The 26269-nt window shown below is 44.8% G+C and overlaps 1 protein-coding gene across 1 annotated transcript in view; it reads right to left on the bottom strand.

Annotated features, from left to right (window-relative positions):
* The window catches only part of LOC126260294 (SCY1-like protein 2), a 963146-nt gene that overhangs the window by 616113 nt on the left and 320764 nt on the right, over positions 1–26269 (bottom strand). The window contains exon 6 of the mRNA XM_049957618.1: positions 8437–8532. Coding sequence (XP_049813575.1) covers positions 8437–8532 — 96 coding nt within the window. The remainder of the gene's footprint in view (positions 1–8436; positions 8533–26269) is intronic.

Below are 26269 nucleotides of genomic sequence, written 5' to 3'. Positions count from 1 at the left end.
TCCCTATACATCTCTTCTGCTGCCTCTCTCTTTTTGCATCTCCTCATCTGCCCTTTTTTTCATCTCCTCATCTCGCATTTCTATCCCCCTCTCCTCTTCCTTGCAGTCTCTGTTCATTAGTTCCACCCCTATCTTTGTCCCTCCTCTCCTTCCTCCTCTCTGTCTATCCTATCCTAACACTTTCCCCCAATCCATTCCCTTTTGCCCCCTCACACTGTTCATTCACACAACTATCGCTCTCAACTTTCCTCCCCACCCCCACAAACTATGCCCGTCCCCAGATGCAGCCCCTGTGAAACAGGTTGATGAAGCAGGCGATCATAACTCCCACAATATGCGTCTCATTTGAGACAGCCAACACACCGAGTATTTTCACATTTCACCTGTCACACATCTCACAAAGTGTCCTCCTGCCACCTGGCCATTCACGCACTCCACATCTTCCACTTCACAGCCTTCCAGCTACGTTCTCATCTCGACTCTTTCTGCCTGCTGAATATGTCTTCTTCCCCTTATTTCTGCTTAATCTTCCCACCCACCTCTCTTTGTCCATTTTCTTCACCCACCTGTCTTTGTTTACCTCCTCCTACTCACTATCCATTTCCCCTTACCCCATTCTCTCTGTGCCATGTTCTGTCTGTCCATATTCTCCCCCCCCCCCTAATCACTTTCTGCCCATATCCTCCTTGCCCACAGTCATCTCCTCCTCCTCTCTAACCATCTCCTACTCCCATCTTTCTACAATCTCCTTCTCCCACCTCTCACTGTCTACTTCAACCCCTCCCTCTCTCACTTTGACCATCCTTCCTGTTTCTTTGTGTCCATCTCTTCCTACCCCCTCTAGTTATCCTTCTCATCCTAGCCCCCTGTCTCTCTGTCCACATCCTCTTCTCCCTCTTATTATTGACCTCCTCCCATCCCTATCTATCTAATCTTGTCCTCTAACCCTGTCCAGCTCTCTTTGCCCATCTGGGTCCATCTCTTTCACCTCCCTCCCCCCTCTCTGTTCATCCCCTTTGACCCTCCTCTCTATGCATATCCCCTTGTGTCCTGTCTCCCCCTACAGTTCTTTCTTGCTTTCCTCTCGCTGTCCATCTATTTGTTCTTCTCTATTTCTGTACACGTCATCCTCCCATCTCGGTTCATCGCATCTTTCCACTCTGTATATCCATATCTTCCTTGTCCCAGCCTCTGGCCATCTCCTCCACCTCCTCCCTGACCATCTCTTTTCCTCTCTGCCCATCTCTTACTCCTACCTCTCTTGTCATCTCCTCTTTACCCCTCTCTGCATACCAGCTTCTCCCCAATCAATCTGTCCAAGCAATCCTGCCCTCCTCTCTCTGTCCATTCCCTCCTCCATCCATCTCAACCTTCCCCCACTCATGCCCATCAGTGCATGCGGCCCCTGGAAAAGAGGTTGATAAAGCATACTGATATTAATCTCACAAATCACATGTTGTACCGTGCAGACTACATGTTAAAGGCTTTAAAACTGTTCCATGCAGTGCAGGTCTGTAGACTGCCCTGTAGTGCAGGTCCATAAGGCAGTTCCAACTCAACATGCTTGTTGTGCAGTGCAGCCGACAAAGCAGGAGATGAAAAAAATATTCTGCCTATATATCATCTCCTATTGGACATAGGAAGTTATAAAACTCTTGGTGCTGATGCCTGTGGAGTATGTTGTTTGTGTGTCAGATTTGTTGAAATTGATCTAGGGATTTGGAAGGAGATGCTGGACATACACACATGTGTGCTGCCTTACACATATTAGAATTTCTAGCTTCGCCTGTGTACTTGTATGTCACATATAATATGCACATTTCATGGACCACATGCTCTTCCTCCCTCTCTGTCCACCACCACCTCACCTTCCTATATCTTTATATCCCCTTAGCCTATCTCCTCTTCCCTTGCCTTTTTCTGTTCATCTCCTCCACCCCCTTTTTCTTTGTACATGACTTCCTCCCCATCCCTCCCTGTTTTTATATCCCCTTCTTCCCTCTCTTTGCCTATCCATAACATCCTGCCATCTCTCTCCATCTCCTATCCATCTCAGTCTTCTTCCAGCCATGCATACTGACACATGTAGCCCCTGCAAAAATGGTCAATAAAGGTGGCTGGTGCTGGTCCCACAACACACCTCGTGTGCAGCATGACTTGTGTGTCAAGTGCTTGAAAACCGCCATTTTCCCATGTCTTGTAGGTTGCCATACAAAGCCAGCCGATTAAGCAGGCTGATACGACTCCAAAAAAACATTCTTTTCTGCTGGGCAGCCTACCTGTCCTCCAAAGCAGGTCGACACTATTACCACAGAACACACCTGCCCTAAAGAGCAGCCTGTATGGCAGGGGCTCAAGTATCTGTAGCTAAAGAATTATAAGCCCCCTGTACCCGTGGTCTACGGGCAGCATCTTTGATTCATAATCAAAACGTCTTCGGTCCCGGGTTCGGTCCCCGCCACCGCCTAAATTTTGATAAATAATCAGCATTGGCGGCCGAAGACTTCCGGCATAAGAAGTCAGCCTCATTCTGCCAACGGCCTCGTCAAAGATGGCGGAGGAGCGGATAGAGGTTCAGGGCACTCTCTTGTCCTAGGGGTGGGAAATTGCCCCTAAAGGCGGAAGAATCAGCAATGATCAACGACATGACGATGCAGAAGGCAATGGAAACCACTGCATTAAAGACACGTAACATGTGTCCACAGGACGTGTGGCCTGTAATTAAAGAAGTGTCATGATGATCTCTCCATTGGCAAAAGATTCCGGAATAGTCCCCCATTCGGATCTCCGGGAGGGGACTGCCAAGGGGGAGGTTACCATGAGAAAAAGATTGAATAATCAACGAAAGGATAACGTTCTACGAGTCGGGGCGTGGAATGTCAGAAGCCTGAACGTGGTAGGGAAACTAGAAAATCTGAAAATGGAAATGTAAGGCTCAATCTAGATATAGTAGGGGTCAGTGAAGTGAAGCGGAATGAAGACAAGGATTTCTGGTCAGATGAGTATCGGGTAATATCAACAGCAGCAGAAAATGGTATAACAGGTGTAGGATTCGTTATGAATAGGAAGGTAGGGCAGAGGGTGTGTTACTGTGAACAGTTCAGTGACCGGGTTGTTCTAATCAGAATTGACAGCAGACCAACACCGACAACGATAGTTCAGGTGTACATGCCGACGTCGCAAGCTGAAGATGAACAGATACAGAAAGTGTATGAGGATATTGAAAGGGTAATGCAGTATGTAAAGGGGGACGAAAATCTAATAGTCATGGGCGACTGGAATGCAGTTGTAGGGGAAGGAGTAGAAGAAAAGGTTACAGGAGAATATGGGCTTGGGACAAGGAATGAAATAGGAGAAAGACTAACTGAGTTCTGTAACAAGTTTCACCTAGTAATAGCGAATACTCTGTTCAAGAATCACAAGAGGAGGAGGTATACTTGGAAAAGGCCGGGAGATACGGGAAGATTTCAATTAGATTACATCATGGTCAGACAGATATTCCGAAATCAGATACTGGACTGTAAGGCGTACCCAGGAGCAGATATAGACTCAGATCACAATATAGTAGTGATGAAGAGTAGGCTGAAGTTCAAGACATTAGTCAGGAAGAAGCAATACGCAAAGAAGTGGGATACGGAAGTACTAAGGAATGACGAGATACGTTTGAAGTTCTCTAACGCTATAGATACAGCAATAAGGAATAGCGCAGTAGGCAGTACAGTTGAAGAGGAATGGACATCTCTAAAAAGGGCCATCACAGAAGTTGGGAAGGAAAACATAGGTACAAAGAAGGTAGCTGCGAAGAAACCATGGGTAACAGAAGAAATACTTCAGTTGATTGATGAAAGGAGGAAGTACAAACATGTTCCGGGAAAATCAGGAATACAGAAATACAAGTCGCTGAGGAATGAAATAAATAGGAAGTGCAGGGAAGCTAAGACGAAATGGTTGCAGGAAAAATGTGAAGACATCGAAAAAGATATCATTGTCGGAAAGACAGACTCAGCATACAGGAAAGTCAAAACAACCTTTGGTGACATTAAAAGCAACGGTGGTAACATTAAGAGTGCAACGGGAATTCCACTGTTAAATGCAGAGGAGAGAGCAGATAGGTGGAAAGAATACATTGAAAGCCTCTATGAGGGTGAAGATTTGTCTGATGTGATAGAAGAAGAAACAGGAGTCGATTTAGAAGAGATAGGGGATCCAGTATTAGAATCGGAATTTAAAAGAGCTTTGGAGGACTTACGGTCAAATAAGGCACAAGGGATGGATAACATTCCATCAGAATTTCTAAAATCATTGGGGGAAGTGGCAACAAAACGACTATTCACGTTGGTGTGTAGAATATATGAGTCTGGCGACATACCATCTGACTTTCGGAAAAGCATCATCCACACATTTCCGAAGACGGCAAGAGCTGACAAGTGCGAGAATTATCGCACAATCAGCTTAACAGCTCATGCATCGTAGCTGCTTACAAGAATAATATACAGAAGAATGGAAAAGAAAATTGAGAATGCGCTAGGTGACGATCAGTTTGGCTTTAGGAAAAGTAAAGGGACGAGAGAGGCAATTCTGACGTTACGGCTAATAATGGAAGCAAGGCTAAAGAAAAATCAAGACACTTTCATAGTATTTGTCGACCTGGAAAATTCGTTCGACAATATAAAATGGTGAAAGCTGTTCGAGATTCTGAAAAAAGTAGGGGAAAGCTATAGGGAGAGACGGGTCATATACAATATGTACAACAACCAAGAGGGAATAATAAGAGTGGACGATCAGGAACAAAGTGCTCGTATTAAGAAGGGTGTAAGACAAGGCTGTAGCCTTTCGCCCCTACTCTTCAATGTGTACATCGAGGAAGCAATGATGGAAATAAAAGAAAGGTTCAGTAGTGGAATTAAAATACAAGGTGAAAGGATATCAATGATACGATTCGCTGATGACATTGCTATCCTGAGTGAAAGTGAAGAAAAATTAAATGAAGTGCTGAACGGAATGAACAGTCTAATGAGTACACAGTATGGTTTGAGAGTAAATCGGAGAAAGACGAAGGTAATGAGAAGTAGTAGAAACGAGAACAGCGAGAAACAACATCAGGATTGATGGTCACGAAGTCAATGAAGTTAAGGAATTCTGCTACCTAGGCAGTAAAATAACCAATGACGGACGGAGCAAGGAGGACATCAAAAGCAGACTCGCTATGGCAAAAAAGGCATTTCTGGCCAAGAGAAGTCTACTAATATCAAATACCGGCCTTAATTTGAGGAAGAAATTTCTGAGGATGTACGTCTGGAGTACAGCATTGTATGGTAGTGAAACATGGACTGTGGGAAAACCGGAAGAGAAGAGAATCGAAGCATTTGAGATGTGGTGCTATAGACGAATGTTGAAAATTAGGTGGACTGCTAAGGTAAGGAATGAGGAGGTTCTACGCAGAATCGGAGAGGAAAGGAAAGGAATATGTGGAAAACACTGATAAGGAGAAGGGACAGGATGATAGGACATCTGCTGAGATATGAGGGAATGACTTCCATGGTACTAGAGGGAGCTGTAGAGGGCAAAAACTGTAGAGGAAGACAGAGATTGGAATACGTCAAGCAAATAATTGAGGACGTAGGTTGCAAGTGCTGCTCTGAGATGAAGAGGTTAGCACAGGAAAGGAATTCGTGGCTTGCCGCATCAAACCAGTCAGTAGGCTGATGACGAAGAAAAAAAAAAAAAAAAAGCCCCCTGCTGTGTTGATCCTCTCTGGGCAAGACGTTTGTGTGACTGAATTCAGTCCATGGGCCTGGGAGAAGTTCTTACATATCCATACGCACACTCAGCTTTATATACATTAAGATGCTTTGCCTAGATATTTATTTATTTCCTCTCTCCACATAGGCCTGTTTATCCCAAGGTTTCAAGTGCAAATGTATTCGACATGCATAATTGTGCACACCTCGTCCTCTACCTCTTCTCAGTGTCCATCTCATACTCCCTCTGTCTCTCTGTCCACCTTATCCTCCCATCTCTGTCTGCCTTATCCTCCTCACTCTATCTGTCCTTTCATCTTCTCCTGCCCCCTCTCTTTGTCCATCTGCTCCATCCTGTTTTGCTGACTAGATCTTACTTCCCTCTCTACGTGGCCATATTCTCTTCCCCCCTCTCTGTTCATCTCCTCCAAATACCCCACCTGTTCCATCTCCCTACTACCCCAAAACACCTGCTACCTTCTTCCTTGTCCCTCTCTTTTTCCATGTTCTCCTCACCTTCTCTCTGACCATTTCTTCCACCCACCTATTCTATACATAACCTTCTATGAGTCTCTCTGACCATCCCCTCCTCAACCCTCTCTCTGTCCACCTTGTCTGTCCCCTCTATATATCGACCTTCTCTATCTCCTGCACATTCTCTGTCTGTATCCTCAATCACTTATCCCTATCTGTCACCTGCTCCCTATCACCCTGTTCCTTCCCACCTTCCCCCCTCTCTCTGTCCATCCATACCTCCTCTCTCTTTTCGACCCATATCCTCCTTCCCTCCCTCTCTGTCTATTCCCTCCTCTCTCCATCTTCGCCATCCCTCAGCCATGTCTACCTTCATGTGTAGCTGCTGCCTACATGTCAGCGGCTTGGTAAAAGATTTTTGCATATGATATATAGGCTGCCATGCAGAGCAGGTAAAGAAGGTATGTCGATACTAATCCTACACAATAAGCTTGCCATGAAGACCAGCCTACAGTGCAGGGGCTGAAAAACACGTTTTGCACACTCCTGTAGCACCTAGGAGGTAAAAACCCCACAGTGCTGATACTTGTGAAGTTTACTGTTTGTGTACCAAATTTGTCTGAAATGGATACAGAGATTTTGGAGGAGATCCGAGACATATATAGTTATACATACATGCCTGCAGGAGAACGTTTCCAGAAAAACATCCAATTTTTATCCTGCCACATTTTTACAAACTAATCTAGTAATTTTAACTGAACAATTCTCATCGAATTATCCTGTGTCTGCTAAGGCTGTGATGTAACACGCGAAAATAGTCCTGTAATTCCATCCATCCAGTCTGCTTCACACATAATTAACGTGCCTACTAACCAATATAACCAAAAGCATTTCATTTGTGACAACGATGCTGCATTAGACTTTTGAAAGTGCGGTTTATGTTGGTAAGTGGATTTAAAACAAATTACGACTTCAACGCCCATGAAGAGTCATGTTACTTCGTAAAATGGAAAGCTGCTGTCCTTACACAAATCCGAGTAAACGGACAACCAAACACAGTTGCACTGCAGTACATGTGGGAAAACAACGAATGAAAATTCATCTAAAATAAAAGAAACAATATGCGTCTGGAACCAAAACAAACAGCCTTTTAGTCACAGAGACGGAATTTAGTTATATTTCAAGAAAACAACAAAATTCAAGTAGCTTACGATTACATTCGGAAAAGTGTCTTTATAAACAGGTGAGTTTTCTTGAGGACATGTTCTTTTTTTAAAATTTACATTCGATGCTTATCTCTTCACCTTTTTTCGTCTGTTGATGCAGAATAGGTGCGTAGGTATTTAGATAGCCCAGTTGTAGCTAACTAGTAAGAACAATCGCTATCGCGTTGCAAGGCAAGCAGACGATGACCTACTCCGCACCGCTTTCACTACTGTCTCCTTTCCGGCATGGAGATGTAGTTCCTCGTATCATCTTAAATAATAAACTGGCACGCAGGATGAAGTCCACTGGTTTGAAAACGGTGCAAACATTTACGATAAATTCATTTTCGAAATTTGTTTTCGGCCAGCCTTTAACGAAACTGGCACACAAATTGCGCGATTCATCGAACACTTTCGCAGAAGGTGTACACGGGAGCTGATGCAACAAGCATTAAGTTCAGTGACATGTCGTCCACTTATTCGTTTTTATGCATTTCGGTAGATACTGGACGTTAATCACACGGATTGCCTTTAACACAAGCACACTGAGTTAGAATTCATGCACCTACTTTTTTTTTTTTAAATACAAACGTTGGTGCGAAGTCCACAGTGCTTTATTAGGCGTGTCGCATTGAAAGTCGTATCCCGTAGCCTCCATCCGACCTTCGAAGTGACTTAACTATCCAGACAGTTATAGGAGGACCTACAGTTCAATGTGCACTCAAAACACCAAACACATGCCGGTCTGAAAATGTTTTTATTTTATCTAACATTCACTAACCTCAACTCTTTTTAAACAATATGTTTTAGTCCCTTGTTCTCCAAATAAATACATGATTTCGTTATTGTAGAGCCACTAGAGAAGAACCTTTCCGGTTTCGCCAGTACGTGCGTAATATACAGACTTTTACGGTAGTACTGGTTAATCCTATGCAACATTCAGTACTTCGGGACGCCTCCTTCAAGGATCTGACTGCGGCGGCAAGGCTGCCGCTTTCGCAGCTGACTGTACTCACCGATGTAGTCGAGGTCTGGCTGCGCCATCTTGGGCAGGCGGCTCGACCACGGCTGACACGGCACCGACTCCAGGCCGTCCATGTCGTTCACGCGATCTGCGACACAACATACACTTCAGCTTTAACCAATCACCAATGTTGTACGTATACAATAATACATCATATTCTGAAATGATAAAAATTTTCCTGCAATAATGATATACGAGGTTTGGACCTTTAATAGTGGCAACTATTTATTTACAGCTCGTATAAAATAGATACGTGTTTCAAAGTTTTACTGATCTTCAGAGTAGTCATCAGCACTGTGTATAACCAGTTGTCAGCGATGTGGAAGTCGTGCCGTGCGGTTAAAGGCGCTGCAGTCTGGAACCGCAAGACCGCTACGGTCGCAGGTTCGAATCCTGCCTCGGGCACGGATGTTTGTGATGTCCTTAGGTTAGTTAGGTTTAACTAGTTCTAAGTTCTAGGGGACTAATGACCTCAGCAGTTGAGTCCCATAGTGCTCAGAGCCATTTGAACCATTTGTGGAAGTCGTAAGATACTCTTAGCAGTGCCAGTTGTTTTGACAGTTCGAGCGGCGCGGTCTATTGCCCAACGAATTTGTATCAGTTCTGAAGCAAATGCCGTGTTTCCTTCAGTTTAGAAATCAAGTTGAACTCACGAGGACTTAAGTCACGGGAGTGTAGTAGGTGGTACAGCACTTAGCAGCCCCATGAGTCAAACAAATCAGTAACAGCTTGAGCATTGTGCTGCAAAATGATGGTCAAGTCTTGCAGAAAGTGTCATCACTTCTGTCTCTATGCTGTTCATTTTTGGCACACAACCTACGCCCAGCTTGCAGACAGAGGAGATGACATTTTCTGCAGGACCTGACCACCATTTTGCAGGACAATGCTCAAGCACGTACAGTACAAGCCGTTACTGATTTGTTTGACTGATGGGACTGCTAAGTGCTATACCACCTACTGCACTCCCCTGACTTAAGCCCTTGTGAGTTCAACTCGATTTCTAAACTGAACGAAACACTTCACGGCATTTGCTTCAGAACTGCTACAAATTCGTCGGGCAATAGACCGTGCAGCTCGAACTGTCAACACAACTGGCACTGCTAAGAGTATCCTACGATTTCCACATCGCTGGCAACTGGTTATACACAACGCTAGTAACTACTTTGAAGGTCAGTAAAACTTAGAAACACGTATCTATTTTGTACGAGGTGTAAACAGCAGTTGCCACTATTACAGTTACAGCTCTTGTATTAAATCAGCAGAACGTTATTAACACTGGAATCATATTGGGAATTAGTTAAGGCTTTTTATTATGTGCAGCATGACATCCTAAAGCAAATTTTTTTGAACAGTAAATACAGTAGGTTAATAGTTCTTACCTGTACCACAGAAAACAATGTGTACCGGTCTCCTATCGGCCACGTATCAAAGGACACGCAGAAACAAACTTGACTCCTGAACTACAGTGTGACATGCTGGGTCCCGTGTTGGTTATGGAATACAGGGGGAATCACCTAAACTTGCACCACAAATATTGCGGAAATGTAAAGTGTTACTGATGTGCGGTTTTCACAGAATGGATAAGAATCCAGGGGCTCGTACTGCTAGCCAATCAATAGACTGTAATAATTCTTAGAAAGGTCCGCCTCGATAGCTGAATAAGTCAGCGTGACGGACTGCCGTCCGAAGGCGCCCGGGTTCGATTCCCTGCTAGGTCAGGGATTTTCTCCGCTCAGGGACTGGGTGTTGTGTTGTCTTCATCATTTCATGCCCATCCGGCGCGTAGGTCGCCCAATGTGGCGTCGAATGTAATAAGACCTGCACGTAGGCGGCCGAACCTGCCCCGTAAGGGGCCTCCCGGCCAATGACGCCAAATGCTCATTTCTATTTTTTCCATTCTTAGAAAGTATAGTTTTGTGCAAACATACACTTTTTTTAAATGGAACAATGCCTATTGACATTAACACTCTAAAAGTATAGTAAATCAGAATGTCAGTGGTGTTTATTATAGGATTCTAGTGGGTGTCGTTTACGAAATTTCATATTTTGACAAGTTTCCACACCAACACTTGTTTACGCGGAAAACACCGACATACTCATGGTGTACTGAGAGCGTAGGATGATTGCAGTTAGTTCTTGTACGTGTGTGTGTGTGTGTGGCAAGATATCACAATGGACCTCAACCACCTCCACAATTATTTATCAACCTCTTCAATGATTTACATGAAAGTACTAGTGTAATATCTAACAGAAGGTAACAAGTAAATACGGAACAGAGGGAAATTAATATTCTTGCTGCTGTTGAAGTTGGTCCGCACGTTAGCTCCTGCGCAATCGCGTACGTGGAAGTGGCACGAGAGAGGAAAGTGTCACGCGTATTCTCCATCGCCATACCGATCACATTTCTCTCCATCAAGAGCTGCATGGAAACGACAATGAGAATCTTGTTAATTTTTGTACTTGGCCATTAAGACGAGATATTCGAGATGTATCATGTATCTTGTTTAGTGATGAAGTCACATTTACTAATTACGGCCAGGTAAACCGCCGAAACATGTAATATTGATCCGTTGACAATCCCCGTTAGCACCATCAGGTGGAACGTCTGCGTCCATGGAGTGTAAATGTGTGGTGTGTGACAGTGGACCATCAGCTCATAGGCCCGTGTTTCAGAGGCGGAACACTGGACACGCACATGTGTCACAGCCTCTAACAGACCATCTTCCACGGATTCTACAGAACGACCCTGTGCAGACTAAGAGGAACGTTTGGCAACACTGCGCGCGAAGTACTACAGCATGCCTTCATCAGTTTTCTCCATATCGTTGGACAGGATGCAGGGGACCTGCACCTCGGCCGACCCTTCCCACCAGATTTGACGCCTGTGTACTTTTTACGCTGTATAAAAGGACATACTAACTTCACCAGACGATACCAACGACGTATGAGTACTACTACAGACTGCTCGCACTTCTACGCTGAAACGCTAGCACGTGCGCAGCGTTCTTTCCGTATCACGCTGGAAGTGTGCACTGCCGCTGCCGCTGCCGGCTGCCATTTTGACCGTGATGGTCAGTTGCCTCGTCAACGGTTAGTGTGTGCTACAACAGGTACTGGACAAGCGTCGGTGTGACAACTTCTCAAAATAAGATACCTGGTAAACGACTACCACTACAATCCTGCAGCAAATACCACTCACATTATAATTCACACTGCTTTTAGTTTGTTAATGTCAGTAGGCATTGTTATTAGCCGAGTATGATTCCAGACGGCTGCTATGTCGTTAGACGCACACTTCTCCTTTGTGTCCCCCTCCCCCCCCCCCCCCCCCGTCGTTATTCCACTGAAGTCAATTGTATAGTTTATTGGCACCTGGTTCAGATTGCACTATATGGCTGTAGAGCTGTAGATAGTGGCATTCCTGATTTAAACTACGTAATTGTAAATGTTTCTTTAGTCTGTAGGCTGGTACATAGATACTGAAACATTATTTTAAAAAAGCCGTTGGGTAAGCAGGAATTTGGTCAGCTACTAAGTGATTGGGAAAACCTGTAAGACACTGACAATGTTTCCAACATACTGCCTCTCCTCAAACCGCAATCTTAGATGCAACTCTTAATTTTCGAATGGACAGAGCGTTACTTGACATATCAAAAATCCTCTACAGCACCCTCTAGTACCATCGAAGTCACTCCCTGATGTCTGAACAGATGTCCTATTATTCAGTCCCTTCTCCTTGTCACTGTTTCCCACATATTTCCTTCCTCTCCGATTTTGCACGGAACATCCTCATTCCTCACCTTATCAGTCCACATAATTTTCAACAGTCTTCTGTAGCGCCACATCTTAAATATTTCGATTCTCTTCTGTTCAACTTTTTCCATAGTGCGTGTTTCCCTAGCGTGCAATGCTGTCCTCCAAACATACATTCTCAGTAATTTTAGTCCTAAAGTTAAGGCCTATGTTTGATACTAGTAGACGTATCGTGGCCAGGAATGCCCTTTTTGTCAGTGCTAGTCGGCTTTGGATGTCAGCCGTGCTCCGTGCGTCATTGGTTATTTTGTTGCCTAGCTGGCAGAATTCCTTAACTTCATCTACTTCGTGATTATCAATCCTGATATTAAATTCCTTGCTGTTGTCATTCCTGGTACTTCTCTTTACTTTCGTCTTTCTTTGATTTACTCTCAGTCCAGATTCTGTACTCATTAGACTGTTCATCCTATTGAGCTGATCCTGTAATTCTTCTTCACTTTCACTCAGAATAGCAGTGTCATCAGCGAATCCCCGTAAGATTTTATGTTGACTGTACTACAAATATAGCACCATTCTTATCCATCTTCTATCAGAGATTATTGGAACAGAGGAAAGTTCCACGGGACTGGAAGAAGGTCCAGGTCATAGCAATCTATAAAAAGGGCAGAAAATCGGATGCACATAATTACCGGCGAATTTCACTGACATCGATTTGTTGTAGAATCATGGAACATATTTTGTGTTCAGACACAATCATTTTTATAGACTCTGAGAAGCTCATCTGCTGAAACCAGCACGGTTTTAGGAAACAGCGTCATACGAGACACATCTGGCCTTCTTTGTGCATGATATACAACAGGATCTAGATATCGGCTCCCAGGCTGATGCCATATTTCTCGCTTGCTACAAAAAGTGCGTGCTTACGGGCTATCCGATGACATATGCGGTTGGATAGAATTCTAACAGACAGGGAGCAGTATGTCGTCCTGAATGGGGTGACTTAAACAGAAACAAGAGTAACTTGAGGTGTGCCCGAGGGCAGCGTAATAGGTCCTCTGCTTTTTACGATTTACATAAACGATCTGGTTGATGGTATTGACAGCGGCCGTAGACTGTTTACCGATGATACTGTAGCCTACAGGAAAGTAGTATCACACGAAAGTTGTGAACAAATCAATGAGGATTTGCAGAAAATAAATGCGTGGTGTAATGACTGGCAGTTATCTCTCAATATTAGTAAGTGTAACCAACTGCGTATAACAAGGCGAAAATCCCCATTAATGTACGAGTACAAAATAAATGCCCAGTCTTTGTAAGCGGTAACGTCTGTCAAGTATCTGGGTGCGACTACTCGAAATACTCTCAAATGGAATGATCAGATTACACAAGTAACGGGTAAGGCGAACTCTAGATTACGGTTTATTGGTAGAATCCTGAAGCGATGCAGTCCTTCAACAAAGGAAATAGCTTACAGTACGTTAGTTCGTCCAGACTTGGAGCATTGTTCTTCTGTATGGGACCTCTACCAGTTGGGTCTGATTCGAGAGATTGAGAAGGTCCAAAAAAGAGCGGCAAGATTCGTGACTGGTACATTTAGCCATCACGAGAGCGTTATAAATAGCATAGAAAGTTTGAAGTGGGACACACTTGTAGATAGACGGCGCTCTAAACCGAAGGGGCTACTCACTAAATTCCGAAATCCGATCTTCACCGAGGATGTAGAGCATATATCATTACCACCAACTTTCAGATATTCAAAGATAAGGGAAATAAGAGCTCGTACTGAGACAGTCGTTTTTCCCTCGCGCGATATGGAGGTGGGACAGAGGGGGGTGGGGGGAGTGGGGGGGGGGGGGGAATATGACTCTGGCGCGAATTGTGCCCTGCGCCACACACCGCTTGGTGGTTAGTGGAGTATATTGTAGATGTAGATGTAGGATCGTATCACTGATATCTTTTGACCGTGAATTTTAATTCCACTCGTGATCGGATAGCACGGGCTGTGTGGCATGGACTGCTCGAGTGCCTCGGATCCGTACCTGGTCGGATTGAGGGAAGACATGGCTACAATTCAGAGGCGGGCTGCTAGATTTGTTACCGGTAAGGTTGAAAAATGCGTAAGTGTTACGGTGATGCTTCGGGAAGTGAAGTGGGAATCTCTGGAGGAAAGGTGACATTCTTTTCGAGAAACACTATTGAGAAAATTTAGAGAATCGGCATTTGAAGCTGACTGCCGAACGATTCTACTGCCACCAACGTACATTGCACGTAAGGACCACGAAGATAAGAAACGAAAAACTAGGGCTCATCCGGAGACATACAGGCAGTCGTCTTTCCCTCGTTCTATTTGCTAGTGGAACAGGAGGGGAAATGACAAGTAGTGGTACGGTGGCTTGCGCAATATCTGTGCAGTTGTAGATATGGATGTAGGTGTATGCAAGCATCAAGCGCCGTGCGTGTGTCAGCCACCAGGAAGCGTTCCACCTGGAGAGAGATCAGGCCGGGTCAAGCAGCAGGTGAAGGAACGAGTTAAGCTGCTGGGAGTACCATCTCAGTGCCACGGGACATGGAAGATCTGACGACTGCTGGCAGTCACGCAGCCGCCACACGACGACTACACCTGCCTGCACGTACCAGTGACTATCAAAAGCGGTGAGACGAAACGGTTAATCCCCCTCCCTCTACTTTCCTAATTACTGAGTCATGTCTGTGCACAGTGAAGTCGACCATTAGGTATTATCTGTATCGCTTCCCGAGTGATAATAAGAATAAATGTTTCCATGTATTTATATTTTTTGAACTTATTTTATAACAGCATTCAAAACAGAAATAGACTGATAACAGCTCAGCAACTGTTTAATACATGAGGACTAAACTGAGAAATTTTCGATCAGTGGCAACAACAATAATAAATATCTTTCGGTAGGCGAATTTGTTTCGGGTGTTCCGTGACCTCTGAGGGACTGTGGAAAAAAAGATCCTTCCATGTAGCACTTTACCTCAGGTCACAGACTGTATCAAATTCATTTATCAGACTGGAACAAAGTTTACATGTCATACTGAATGTGGGACAAAGGAAAAAAAAAGCTGCTGACAAAGTAGGGTATAGAGTCATATGATCAGCTTACTCTCGGAGGGATATAACAATTTCCCACAAACACTTGTTAGAAATAATTACTTCTGGCAATTACATAAATTTAAAAAGTAGCTTTGGACTAAACGGGATCTCGAATCATACGAAAGCGGACAACAGATAAGACCACAGCTACTGTAAAATTTCGCAGAGTAAGTCTTGGAAAAGAGACTAAATAGTCACCTCCCTACATTCCCAAACGTATCGGCATTCATTTGTCAACAGTTGTGAGCTCATAATTTGATATAAAATCCACCAGTTGTTCGACATCGACAATTTAGTATAGTTTGTTGCAGTTGTTGATTAAGAAATTTGTTTTACGTTACTTTTGACTTGATACAGGGTAGTCTTATGAGATAGGAACCTACATTTGAGAGGGTTGAAGAATTATTTTATAAACAACTAAATGTTCATTGGAAAATGTAGACGTAATAAAAAGAAAAAAAAAGGTTTTTATCACAATTAAAATTTGTGAAACACTGTCGATAATACGGCAAGCAGAACTAACTTGGCGTTAGCCAGCCAGTCAGGCAGCAGCAGCCGGCCCACATCGAAGCAGCGACAGGGAAGCAACCGATTTTGTGACTTTCAGGAGTTCCTAACCAGGAGCGAATTGTATAATTTCATCTGTGTGCTTTGATAGTTTCTTTAGTTTCTGCATGTTTATATAATATATAATAGACACAGTTCTCGTGTTTTTGTTTGCGTCGTAAAGTAAAATGATTTTGTGACCTAATACAAGCTCCTAATCAGGGGTGACTTATTTAGTCTCACTTGAGTGCTTCCGTAGTTCGGCTTCTGAATCTATGCGTATTAATCTAATTCATTAGACACAGCTCGTGGGGAGCTACAGTACAGTTCTGCAGCACGAGTAGATAGTACACTACTGGCCATTAAAATTGCTACACCACGAAGATAACGTGCTACAAACGCGAAATTTAACCGACAGGAAGAAGATGCTGTGATATGCAAATGATTAGCTTCTCAGAGCATTCACACAAGGTTGGCGCCGGTGGCGACACCTACAACGAGCTGACATGAGGAAAGTTTCCAACCGATTACTCATACACGAACAACAGGCGTTGCCTATCGCGATTGCGGTTTATCGTATCGCGACATTGCTGCTCGCGTTGGTCGAGATCCAATGACTGTTAGCAGGATATGGACTCAGTGGGTTCAGGAGGGTAATACGGAAAGCCGTACTGGATCCCAACGGCCTCGTATCACTAACAGTCGAGATGGCAGGCATCTTCTCCGCATGGCTGTAACGGATCGGGCAGCCACATCTCGATCCCTGAGTCAACAGATGGGGACGTTTACAAGACAACAACCATCTGCACGAACAGTTCGACGGCGTTTGCAGTCCGGAACCGTGCGACTGCTACGGTCGCAGGTTCGAATCCTGCCTCGGGCATGGATGTGTGTGATGTCCTTAGGTTAGTTAGGTTTAAGTGGTTCTAAGTTCTGGGGGACTAATGACCACAGCAGTTGAGTCCCATAGTGCTCAGAGCCATTTGAACCATTTTTTTTGACGTTTGCAGCAGCATGGACTATCAGCTCGGAGACCATGGCTGCGGTTACCCTTGACGCTGCATCACAGACAGGAGCGCCTGCTATGGTGTACTCATCGACAAACTTGGGTGCACGTATGGCAAAGCGTCATTTTTTCGGATGAATACAGGTTCTGTTTACAGCATCATGACAAACGCATCCGTCTTTGGCGACATCGCGGTGAACGCACATAGGAATCGTGTATTCGTCACCGCCATACTGGCGTATCACCCAGCGTGATGGTATGGGGTGCCATTGGTTACACGTCTCGGTCACCTCTTGTTCGCATTGACGGAACTTTGAACAGTGGACGTTAGTAGGGGGACTAAGTATGTGCCACCCCACTCCCCATTGTTGCCAAATTTATTCAAGATGGTGGCGATGACGTCATCCAAGATGGCGGTATGTAGACTTGGCAACATCGCATGACATCATCCAAGATGACGGCTTTTGGCGGGAAAATAGGCCAATTGTGCTACGTCCACTAACCTAACCTCAAGAAAAAATGGCGGTAAGTTTGAATTCCAACAGGATAATGCGTGCAAAGACCGTACTTGTCTTTATTATTATTATTGATTATCATTCATTATCATTCATTATCATTCATTATCATTCATTATCATTCATTATTATTTATTATCATTTATTATTATTGACCTGCCTCCACTAGAAAATTCCCTCCAAATTCAAATTCCTACACGATAATGGCTGCAAAACCTTACTTTCGTTTATTATTATTCATTATCATTTATTATTTATTCAAGATGTCCGATTTTCTAGGTGAGAAAGCCATTCTCCTTACATCCATAACAAAAATCTATCACAAGTTCAAATCCCAACACCATAACTGATCACACCTACGAACTTTCTCCCTCACTTATCTTTTTTCACTGGTAGCCTATCATAATCGCGTCAAATAATAAACTGCACGTATAGTAACATAATTCACGTTTGCAGGGTGGAAGGGACTGAAGACTTTATTTCAAGCAGTACGGTCATCACTTGTTCTCCAACACAGTCAACACACACATCTTTGATATCGCAGTGCAGTCAGCACGACGTCCGCGCTCCAACTGAATTAGTTCAAATCCTCGCCACCCCCTGGCCAGCACGTGGAGACACTGCCTACGCCTGTCACGTGAGGCGGCCGGTCACTAGCGCGGGGGGACGAGCCCAGCGATCGCTCCCACGTCGTAAACATGTTTTCGCTGGACATGCTGGAACTTGACGACTTATATGTCACAGCGGCCCCTTGTCCGCTCACCACGTGTATTCGTCGCATCAGCACATTTCCCGCAAAAATTGAAAATTGTCTGCCTCGGAGCTGAATGACACAACGGTCGACCGTTCCCTGAGCAAGTCCGAACCTGCAGATACCGACCTCACACAGCCGTTCGCCACGTGTCCTCGTGCGATCGAGAACGCAGTGATACACTTTTGGCGGCAAAGTTTGCTCGACAGTGGAATCCACCATGACTATATAACAGCACGTTTGGACTGCACTAGAACGCCCACTAATTGACTAGCTCTCGCGCGCGCGTAATAACTGTACAATCGCTGCGCCACCGCCCCGCTTACGTCACACACCCCCGATAGACGCGATTGACATAGCCTTCCGTAAATACCTGGAAAATGACTCTTTATTTCAGACATTACGGTCATGCAGGTGTGTTCCAACTGACTTGTCCATGCTCACACAGCGAAACTGCAGAGCGCAGCTGACGTACGCGCGGCCGGCTGAGCCCGCTTCCTGGCCGGCTGACGTCAAGTGGTTTACGGTGCCCGCACAGCCCCCACGGCCAGCGCGTCAGGTAAACGGCGCCTGAGGGTCCCGCCACAAACGGTCGGCCGTGCCTGCGAGAACTTAACACCGGACACAATGTTTCCTGTCGACCGCATGCCGTACAAAGGATACGTTTGGCGCCAGAGTTTGACCGACTGTGGAATCCGCCATGACCATATAACAGCGCGTTTGCTCGTCGCGAGAACGCTCGCTAATTCACTCTCACCACCCCGCTATATTAAATAATTCCAATTATAATTTCATATACATATTCAAACGTGTTCAACTCCCTAATATCAACTACTTTTCGAGGACCAGAACGCCACCTCCTCCTCCTAGGAACCAGCGCCAACCTAAGAAAATTGTTTCAAACTAAGCCACCAGCACTCAATCTCTTCCTACACGTTTCTGGTAAATGGACTCACCCTGCACTAGGTCCATCGACCGAGGAACGAATTTACTTTATTTAGGAATGGAGTATATATATCACACCGACATGTCCCACATCACACAGACCTGCAAAACACGCCTACATAACTCATTTATAATGTTCTAGACACACGCTTGCTAATTGTAAACAGTTAAAAATAACTCATAGCACAGCCTACAGACATGCGAACCGCTCATAAATAATGCAATACATTTACCTCCAAATAGCCAAACAACTGCTACTTTTCGCAAATAATTTCACTGCGTAGGCCGATGGAAAGAAGAACGAGTGTACTTTATTTATTTGCTACATATCTTTTTCAAACTTTTACTTCTCATACGTTTCGATATGTAAGGCTGACATAAGGCAATTTCTGAACTCCAGTAGTGCACTACACTTGGCAACACAACCACACCCATCAAGATATTCATTCCATTCCAGACCTGTAACTCCTCTACAGATAAATTTGTGCAGTTATTTGTCTGCTCACTCACATTCTGACCAGATTGTCGATATTGCGCTAAAACAGCTCAGAATGCGCTGTGCTGCTCGGGGAAGTAAGGAATTGCTGCACTCTATTTATTTGGAGCCCTTTTATTTAGTCGTGGAGTATATTTGTCACAAAACACCCGCACTGATCCCACTGTGGTCACGTAAACAACTCCTAATTTCACCACACAATAGCAAACAGCCTTAAATAATGCAGTAAACAATATCAGCAGACGAGCTCTGTACTCTTAAACTCTCGAAATAAAGCACCGCACAGTGCACAGACATGTTCGCAAAATAGTGCAACAGACGCGCCCAAACACCACCAGCTGCCAAACCGACCAAAAAGTCTCTGCTCGGCCTCCCCCAAACATGACCTCAACACAGTCGCATTCGCACCTATCACCGGAGAAATTGATACCCCCTATGTGCCTTAGATTACGCTACAAGGCAGGCCGCGCGCGCGTGCGGTCGGCTGGGAAGGGGATTCCAGAGTCTCCAGCCAAGTTCATCTTCCGAGCGCTCGTGGCAGCCGACACATGTGAAAGCTGCATTGTTCTTCTCATGTATACCGCCGTCGTCTGTCTGGACCTGCCTTCACGTCTATTCTCAGAATAGCTCATAGCTCGTTGACACACTCGATTAACGCGGCCGGGAAAACATTTACTACTCGCATGCAACCAAGATGGTGACGGAAAAACCAAATCACTCTGATCTGCGCTGCAGGCGCGTGTAATCATTGAGAACACTATTTATTTTTTTCGAACAACTTATTTAACCATACAGTGTATCTATCACAAAACACCAATCCCAGATTTGCCCTGGACCATGTTGCACAGCCCACAGACACGCACCCAATCATAATTTCAGTACACACTATAGCAAACTGCTTCTAAATAATACATCACACAGATGTGTAGATTCGCTCAGTACTCGTAAAGTGTCCTAATAACGCATAGCAGAGCCTGCAGATCCGCTCGCAAAATAACTCAGCAGACGTGCGCAGGTATCCCCACTCTGCACCCTGTCCACAGGATCGTGAAGTCACCCATCCGTCTGATTTCAGACCTCGCACAGCCCCTGCTCGGCTTCCGCAAGCGTGAGTTGGCGCGGTCAACGCGCTCGTCAGCGGTCAAAGCACACACATACGTCCGTCCAGGGCCGCGATCCCGAGCCGCGACCACCGAACGCGGGTGAAAGTCAACTTTACATCAACGTAGCATAATTCCAAAGCGCAGCCCCCATACGCTAGACACATCATAGCAGCACATGTCTTTACCTCCTATGACACTGTTGCACACTGCACATTGCTCCTTACAAGATATTACACGGTCCTTTAACCAAGCATAACTACACATCCCTGCTCTCGCCTCCTCGCGTGACCAGCCATCTAAAAACCTTCTCAATATTATTCCTACTTTACAACTTTTTTTTTTTTTAATAAGATCTAATTTACACCTCCCACCGCACTTAACCTCACAGCCGTCCCACCATCAACATACGCAAATGTCCTCAACCCTATCTTGACACTCATATATCACCCCACAAACCATCCCCATCTATCAATTTACCATTCTCATCCCCTCTTTTCGAATTACAAACGTAGCCTCTATCTAAACACCAATCAACTCATCTTTCTCGCACTTTCAACAGTAAAATTAATTTTACACATATCCGGAAATACCAAACCCAATTAAAGATTGAAACTTTTATACAAAGCATCAAGCACATACGACAATATTCAAAGCCTGGTCCCTGATCTCTGCAATTTAAGTCGGAGAAAGACATATCTATTACCTTCTGCAACCTGTCTATAAACAGAACGATCTCAGTTACTACAACAGGACAGTGTTTTGACCATTCGCCGGAAATGCGCGCAATGTTGTACGCCTCAAACTAGGTACAACAGATCCTCAACACCCTATCATCTTTATCCTCTACCATCAAACAGTGAAAAAGTCACGAACGCACCAATGCGATCCACCTCCAACGCGGACAAACGGAATTCACAATACTCCCCCCGAATAACTCAGAGTGCAACCATCCGAGAATTCCTAACAGCTCACCAAGTCCAACACCTCAAACTACAAATGCCTACATGAACAAGATCATATTAAATATACACACACGCTGCAGAGAGCCCTTTAAAGTTTGATCACCCATACTCTAAGCGAATGAGAAGCTGCCTCTGGCCCTTGTTCAAACAGTGTATTCTAACACGCGTTTGCACACTGCCGAGCATTTCGTCTTTCTGCCACGACTTCGAAGTCATTGTCTGATTCTAAACAGACATTAACACGGACTGATGCACGGTCTCTCACAGGAAACTAAACCTTACACCTTATAAATCATATTCTTACAGTCGATAGCATAACATTGAATGATTTTTAAATAAAGGACACCCACAACACAAGGAAAACAGAAGAGCCAGCTGGCGTTGTGGCGACTTCCCTCGAAAGTGATTGACCACCTCTACATTTAAACTCATATGTCGCAGTGACCGAATAGTTTATAACTCTGCATTCAATTTCTAGTGATTGGTCATTTTTTCACACAAGTACAGGATCACCGTTTTCGGTGCTAGCAACCCTGGAAGTTGCGGTCCATCAACCAAAATTTCTCCCCCAAATCAAGCAAGCATTGTCAGTCAATCATTAAGTCGTACCCCATGCACAGATGCGATGGATAAGACACCACCGATCTACTGTAATATTATCCATCACAGCTGATATCGTGAAAAATTTTACAGTAAGTCCAACACTGGTCAATCATGTGACAGCTTGTTTTCTTAATTTCAGTATAATAGCTAAACCATACATCCTCTACTTTGCAAGTATCATTGCGATCATTCATAGATGACTGCTCAACACGTCCATTCACACTTAATTCTCGAACACATAAAGACGATCAAATTATACCAGACTACGCTATACATATTTCTAAGACCTCGCGCATAGTACTCGATCAATCTCTCTGCGTATGGCGGTCACAGAGCTATCTAGTCCTCTTACGTTAAAAGACCATCCTCACCTTGGCATTGACCTACCTACCACGCAACATCGCTACCCAATTACTCCTCAATCGAGCAGACGAATACAGCTACACTCCACCTCTCTTGACTGAATAGAGCTTTCCTAGTCCTAATCCATCCAAGTGCACCACATTTTTCGAATTGTAACCAAGTCTTGGAGCTTAGCACACCATATCGATCTATAGTAACAGATCTCAAAGTGCCTTAATTTAATAGCATACAGTTAAGAAGAACTAGAACGGAACGATTTTTATACACAACGTAGTTCGATAGATTTTTAAACAAATCATCCAATCTATCATGTGTAAAGTATTGTTCTAGAGTCGATGATCGGTGCATCGAAGGTTCCGGTAGGAAAGAGAGAGAGAGAGAGAGAGAGAGAGAGAGAGAGAGAGTGAGAGACAGAGAGAGAGCGAGAGAGGGAGGGAGAGAGAGAGAGAACATAAACACACACACACACACTCCTAAGACTAGAACGTTCAGCACTTAAAAACGGGCAATAACCTTAGATCGATTACTTTTCCGTCCTGTCAGACATACATCCTGCTCCCCGGTCATCTTACGCTGAGCTATCTCTACCCCAATCGTAAAACTTTTCCTTTCTATGGTACGAGCCCAATATAGCCCTGCGGACACGTCTAGTCCCCAATGATCACACCAGATCACGAGTCAGAAATAATACTATTACTCCATCAGGTCTATATAACAAATGATAGTTATTAGCAGCCGGTACATCCTACAAGCAAACAGATACGTATAACAGCAGCGTCCAACATGTGAAAATTAAAAGTCATCCCGTCACCGACTCTGTAAACACCCGTCTGTCGGGTAAATGTGTACACAATGATTACAGCCCCTCACAAATACCCACAGCTAACTTACTTACGACGCTGAAGTCTCGATTTTACACCAAGCGATAGGGTGGGGATCGCGTAAATCAAAGTGCATTTAGAGTAATGTGTCAACCTTCATCACACATGAGATGGAAGTCCTCTGATGACCGAGGGGTTCACCGTTAACGATCGCAAGTAGACAGCGCTTTAAACAACATACCAAACACGTAGCCGCATATGACTAGAACGCTGGCTGTATCACGTGACTAAAGCATCCAAATAGAATACTGGAAAAAAACATCTACCTTCAACAACTTGTCCTTCTCTAGAATAAATGAGTCAACGTCTCAATCGATCATCCCGTACACCCTCTGTTATGATTTAACACAGATGTGAGTAAGTTTAGACGTGAATGATTCTCTGTCCTCGTGAAAAGCATCAAATACAGTATTCAACTTGCATGTATCACTGCTACCTCAGTAGACATACACTATAATACGAACTTAACGAGAAAAAATTGACTGCCTTCCTTATTCGGCTCGCTTTGAAGTCATCGTTTTCCTGCATTCCTCTTGCTGCCGCTTACATGACTCCATGTACAAATTCCTCCCTGCGAGCTAGAAGATAAGCAAGTACGTTCTCATTTTCACATGTCAGTTCTAGTATAATATATTTGTCCAATGAATACCCGTATATCATCTGCATTTCGTCTTGGTGTAGCAATTTTAATGGCCAGCAGTGCACGTTTGTCTCATTGGTGTAGCTTTCCATGATCTTTATTATCGATAGGAACTGCGAATCTTGTGTGCGGATGCGAGCGGAGTTGGTGACACTTCCTTCTCAGCTCCAGGCTGCAATGGCTGCAGTTATGCAGCTTGAAGCTGCAGTGGATGGGCATCACTGCTGTGGGCCGGCCGTGGGCATCCAACGGACGTCCAGCACATCAAATTTCTCGGATCGGTTCGCACTGGCGGCCTGCCAAGTTATTGCTCGCACTGAGGCTGACCACTCAGCCGTGGGAGGTCGCCTCGGGGCGTGGCAGGCGGTAAGAGACTTCCCAGGGGGCTGTACGTACTGTCGCTCAGCCAGATGCAGTCGCCTATCCTCTTTCCTCTGAAACTTCTGAGCCTGCACGGTCTGGGCAATCACAGAGCGTGGGATTATTGTTAGTTGGGAGCTCCAATGTTAGACACGGTTTGGGGCCCGTTAGGGACATAGCTGCCAAGAAGGAGAAAAAAGCCAATGTGCACTCCGTGTGTATACTAAGTACAGTCTTTCCAGACGCCGGCCCGTGTGACCGTGCGGTTCTAGGTGCTTCAGTCTCGAACCGCGCAACCGCTACGGTCGCAGGTTCGAATCCTGCCTCGGGCATAGATGTGTGTGATGTCCTTAGGTTAGTTAGGTTTAAGTAGTTTACGTTCTAGGGGACTGATGACCTCAGATGTTAAGTCCCATAGTGCTCAGCCATTTGAACGATTTCTTTCCAGACGCGGAACGGGGCCTCCCGTATGCCATGAAAAGCACAGGGTGCAGCCAACTGCAGGTACTGGCTCGCGACGATACCAATGATGTGTGTCAATTTGGACAGAAAGAGATTCTCTCTGGTTTCGAGCGGCTAACAGAAGTGATAAAGGCTGCCAGTCTTGCTTGAGAGATGAAAGCGTAGCCGACAGGACCAACTACGGACCTATGGTACTGACCTGAGTGGAAGGTCTGAATCAGGGGCTGAGACCGTGTAGGCTGCAGATTCCTAGGCTTGCGCCAAGGGAGGTTCGGTACTGAGTTGCGGTGAATAGGTCAAGAGTCCTGTAAATCCATCTCCTCCTCCCCAATGATTTTAGAAATTGTGAAGGATTGTTAGCTATCCCTTCTCTCTGCCTTATTTGATCTTAAATCGTCCAAAACTGATTCTAATACTGGATACCTTAGTCTTCTAAATCGACTCCTGTATCTTCTTCTATCACATCCTCATAGAGGCCTTCAGTGCAGTCGTTCCACCTATCCGCTTTGTACAATCCAACAAAACGGCCGAAAGATGACTGGGTAACGTGAAAGCGTAGTAATTGTAAAATCGCTTGTTCTCTTCTAGACAGTAGCAACATTTTCGTACTTTTATTAAAATACAGGGTGACAGTTATTGAATCTTATGAAATAAAGTCGTCTTAACCTCTAAACAGTTTGCGTTACGACGTTCAAACTCCACGGTTTTCCGCGGGGCATGGTGGAAATTAGTATGCGCATGCGTTGTTTGGTTTAGCGACGAAGCCCACTTCCTTGGACTCGTCAATAAGCAAAATTGGCACATTTGGGGGACAGAGAATCCCATTTTGCGATCGAGAAGTCTCTTCGCCGTCAATGGGTGACTGTGTGGTGAGCAATGTCCAGTCACGGAATAATCGGTGCGATATTATTTGATGGCACGGTGTCTACCGAACGGTACATGAAGATTTTGGCAGATGATTTCTTTCCCGTTATGCAAAGCGGCCCTGATTTCGAGAATATGTGGTTCGTGCAAGACGGAGCTCAACTCCATCGAAGCAGGAGAGTGTTTGATGTCCTGGAGGAGTACTTTGGGAACCGCATTCTGGCTCTCGGGTACCCAGAGTCCACTGGTATGTGCGTCGATTGACCACCATATTCTACAGATTTTAACTCGTACAACTCCATTTTGTGGGGCTGAATTAATGACAAGGTGTACAGCAATAATGCCAAAATCATTTCTGAACTGAAAAAAGCCACTGAGGAGGTCATCGACTGCATCGATGTTCCGACACTTCAGCGGGTCATGCAGAATTTCGCTATTTGTCTCAGCCACATGATAG

The sequence above is a fragment of the Schistocerca nitens genome, chromosome 5 (genome assembly GCF_023898315.1).
Source record: "Schistocerca nitens isolate TAMUIC-IGC-003100 chromosome 5, iqSchNite1.1, whole genome shotgun sequence".
In the NCBI taxonomy this organism is placed as follows: Eukaryota; Metazoa; Arthropoda; class Insecta; order Orthoptera; family Acrididae; genus Schistocerca; species Schistocerca nitens.
Note: the sequence above shows the minus strand (reverse complement) of the source record. Positions and strands in the feature narration are given on the sequence as shown.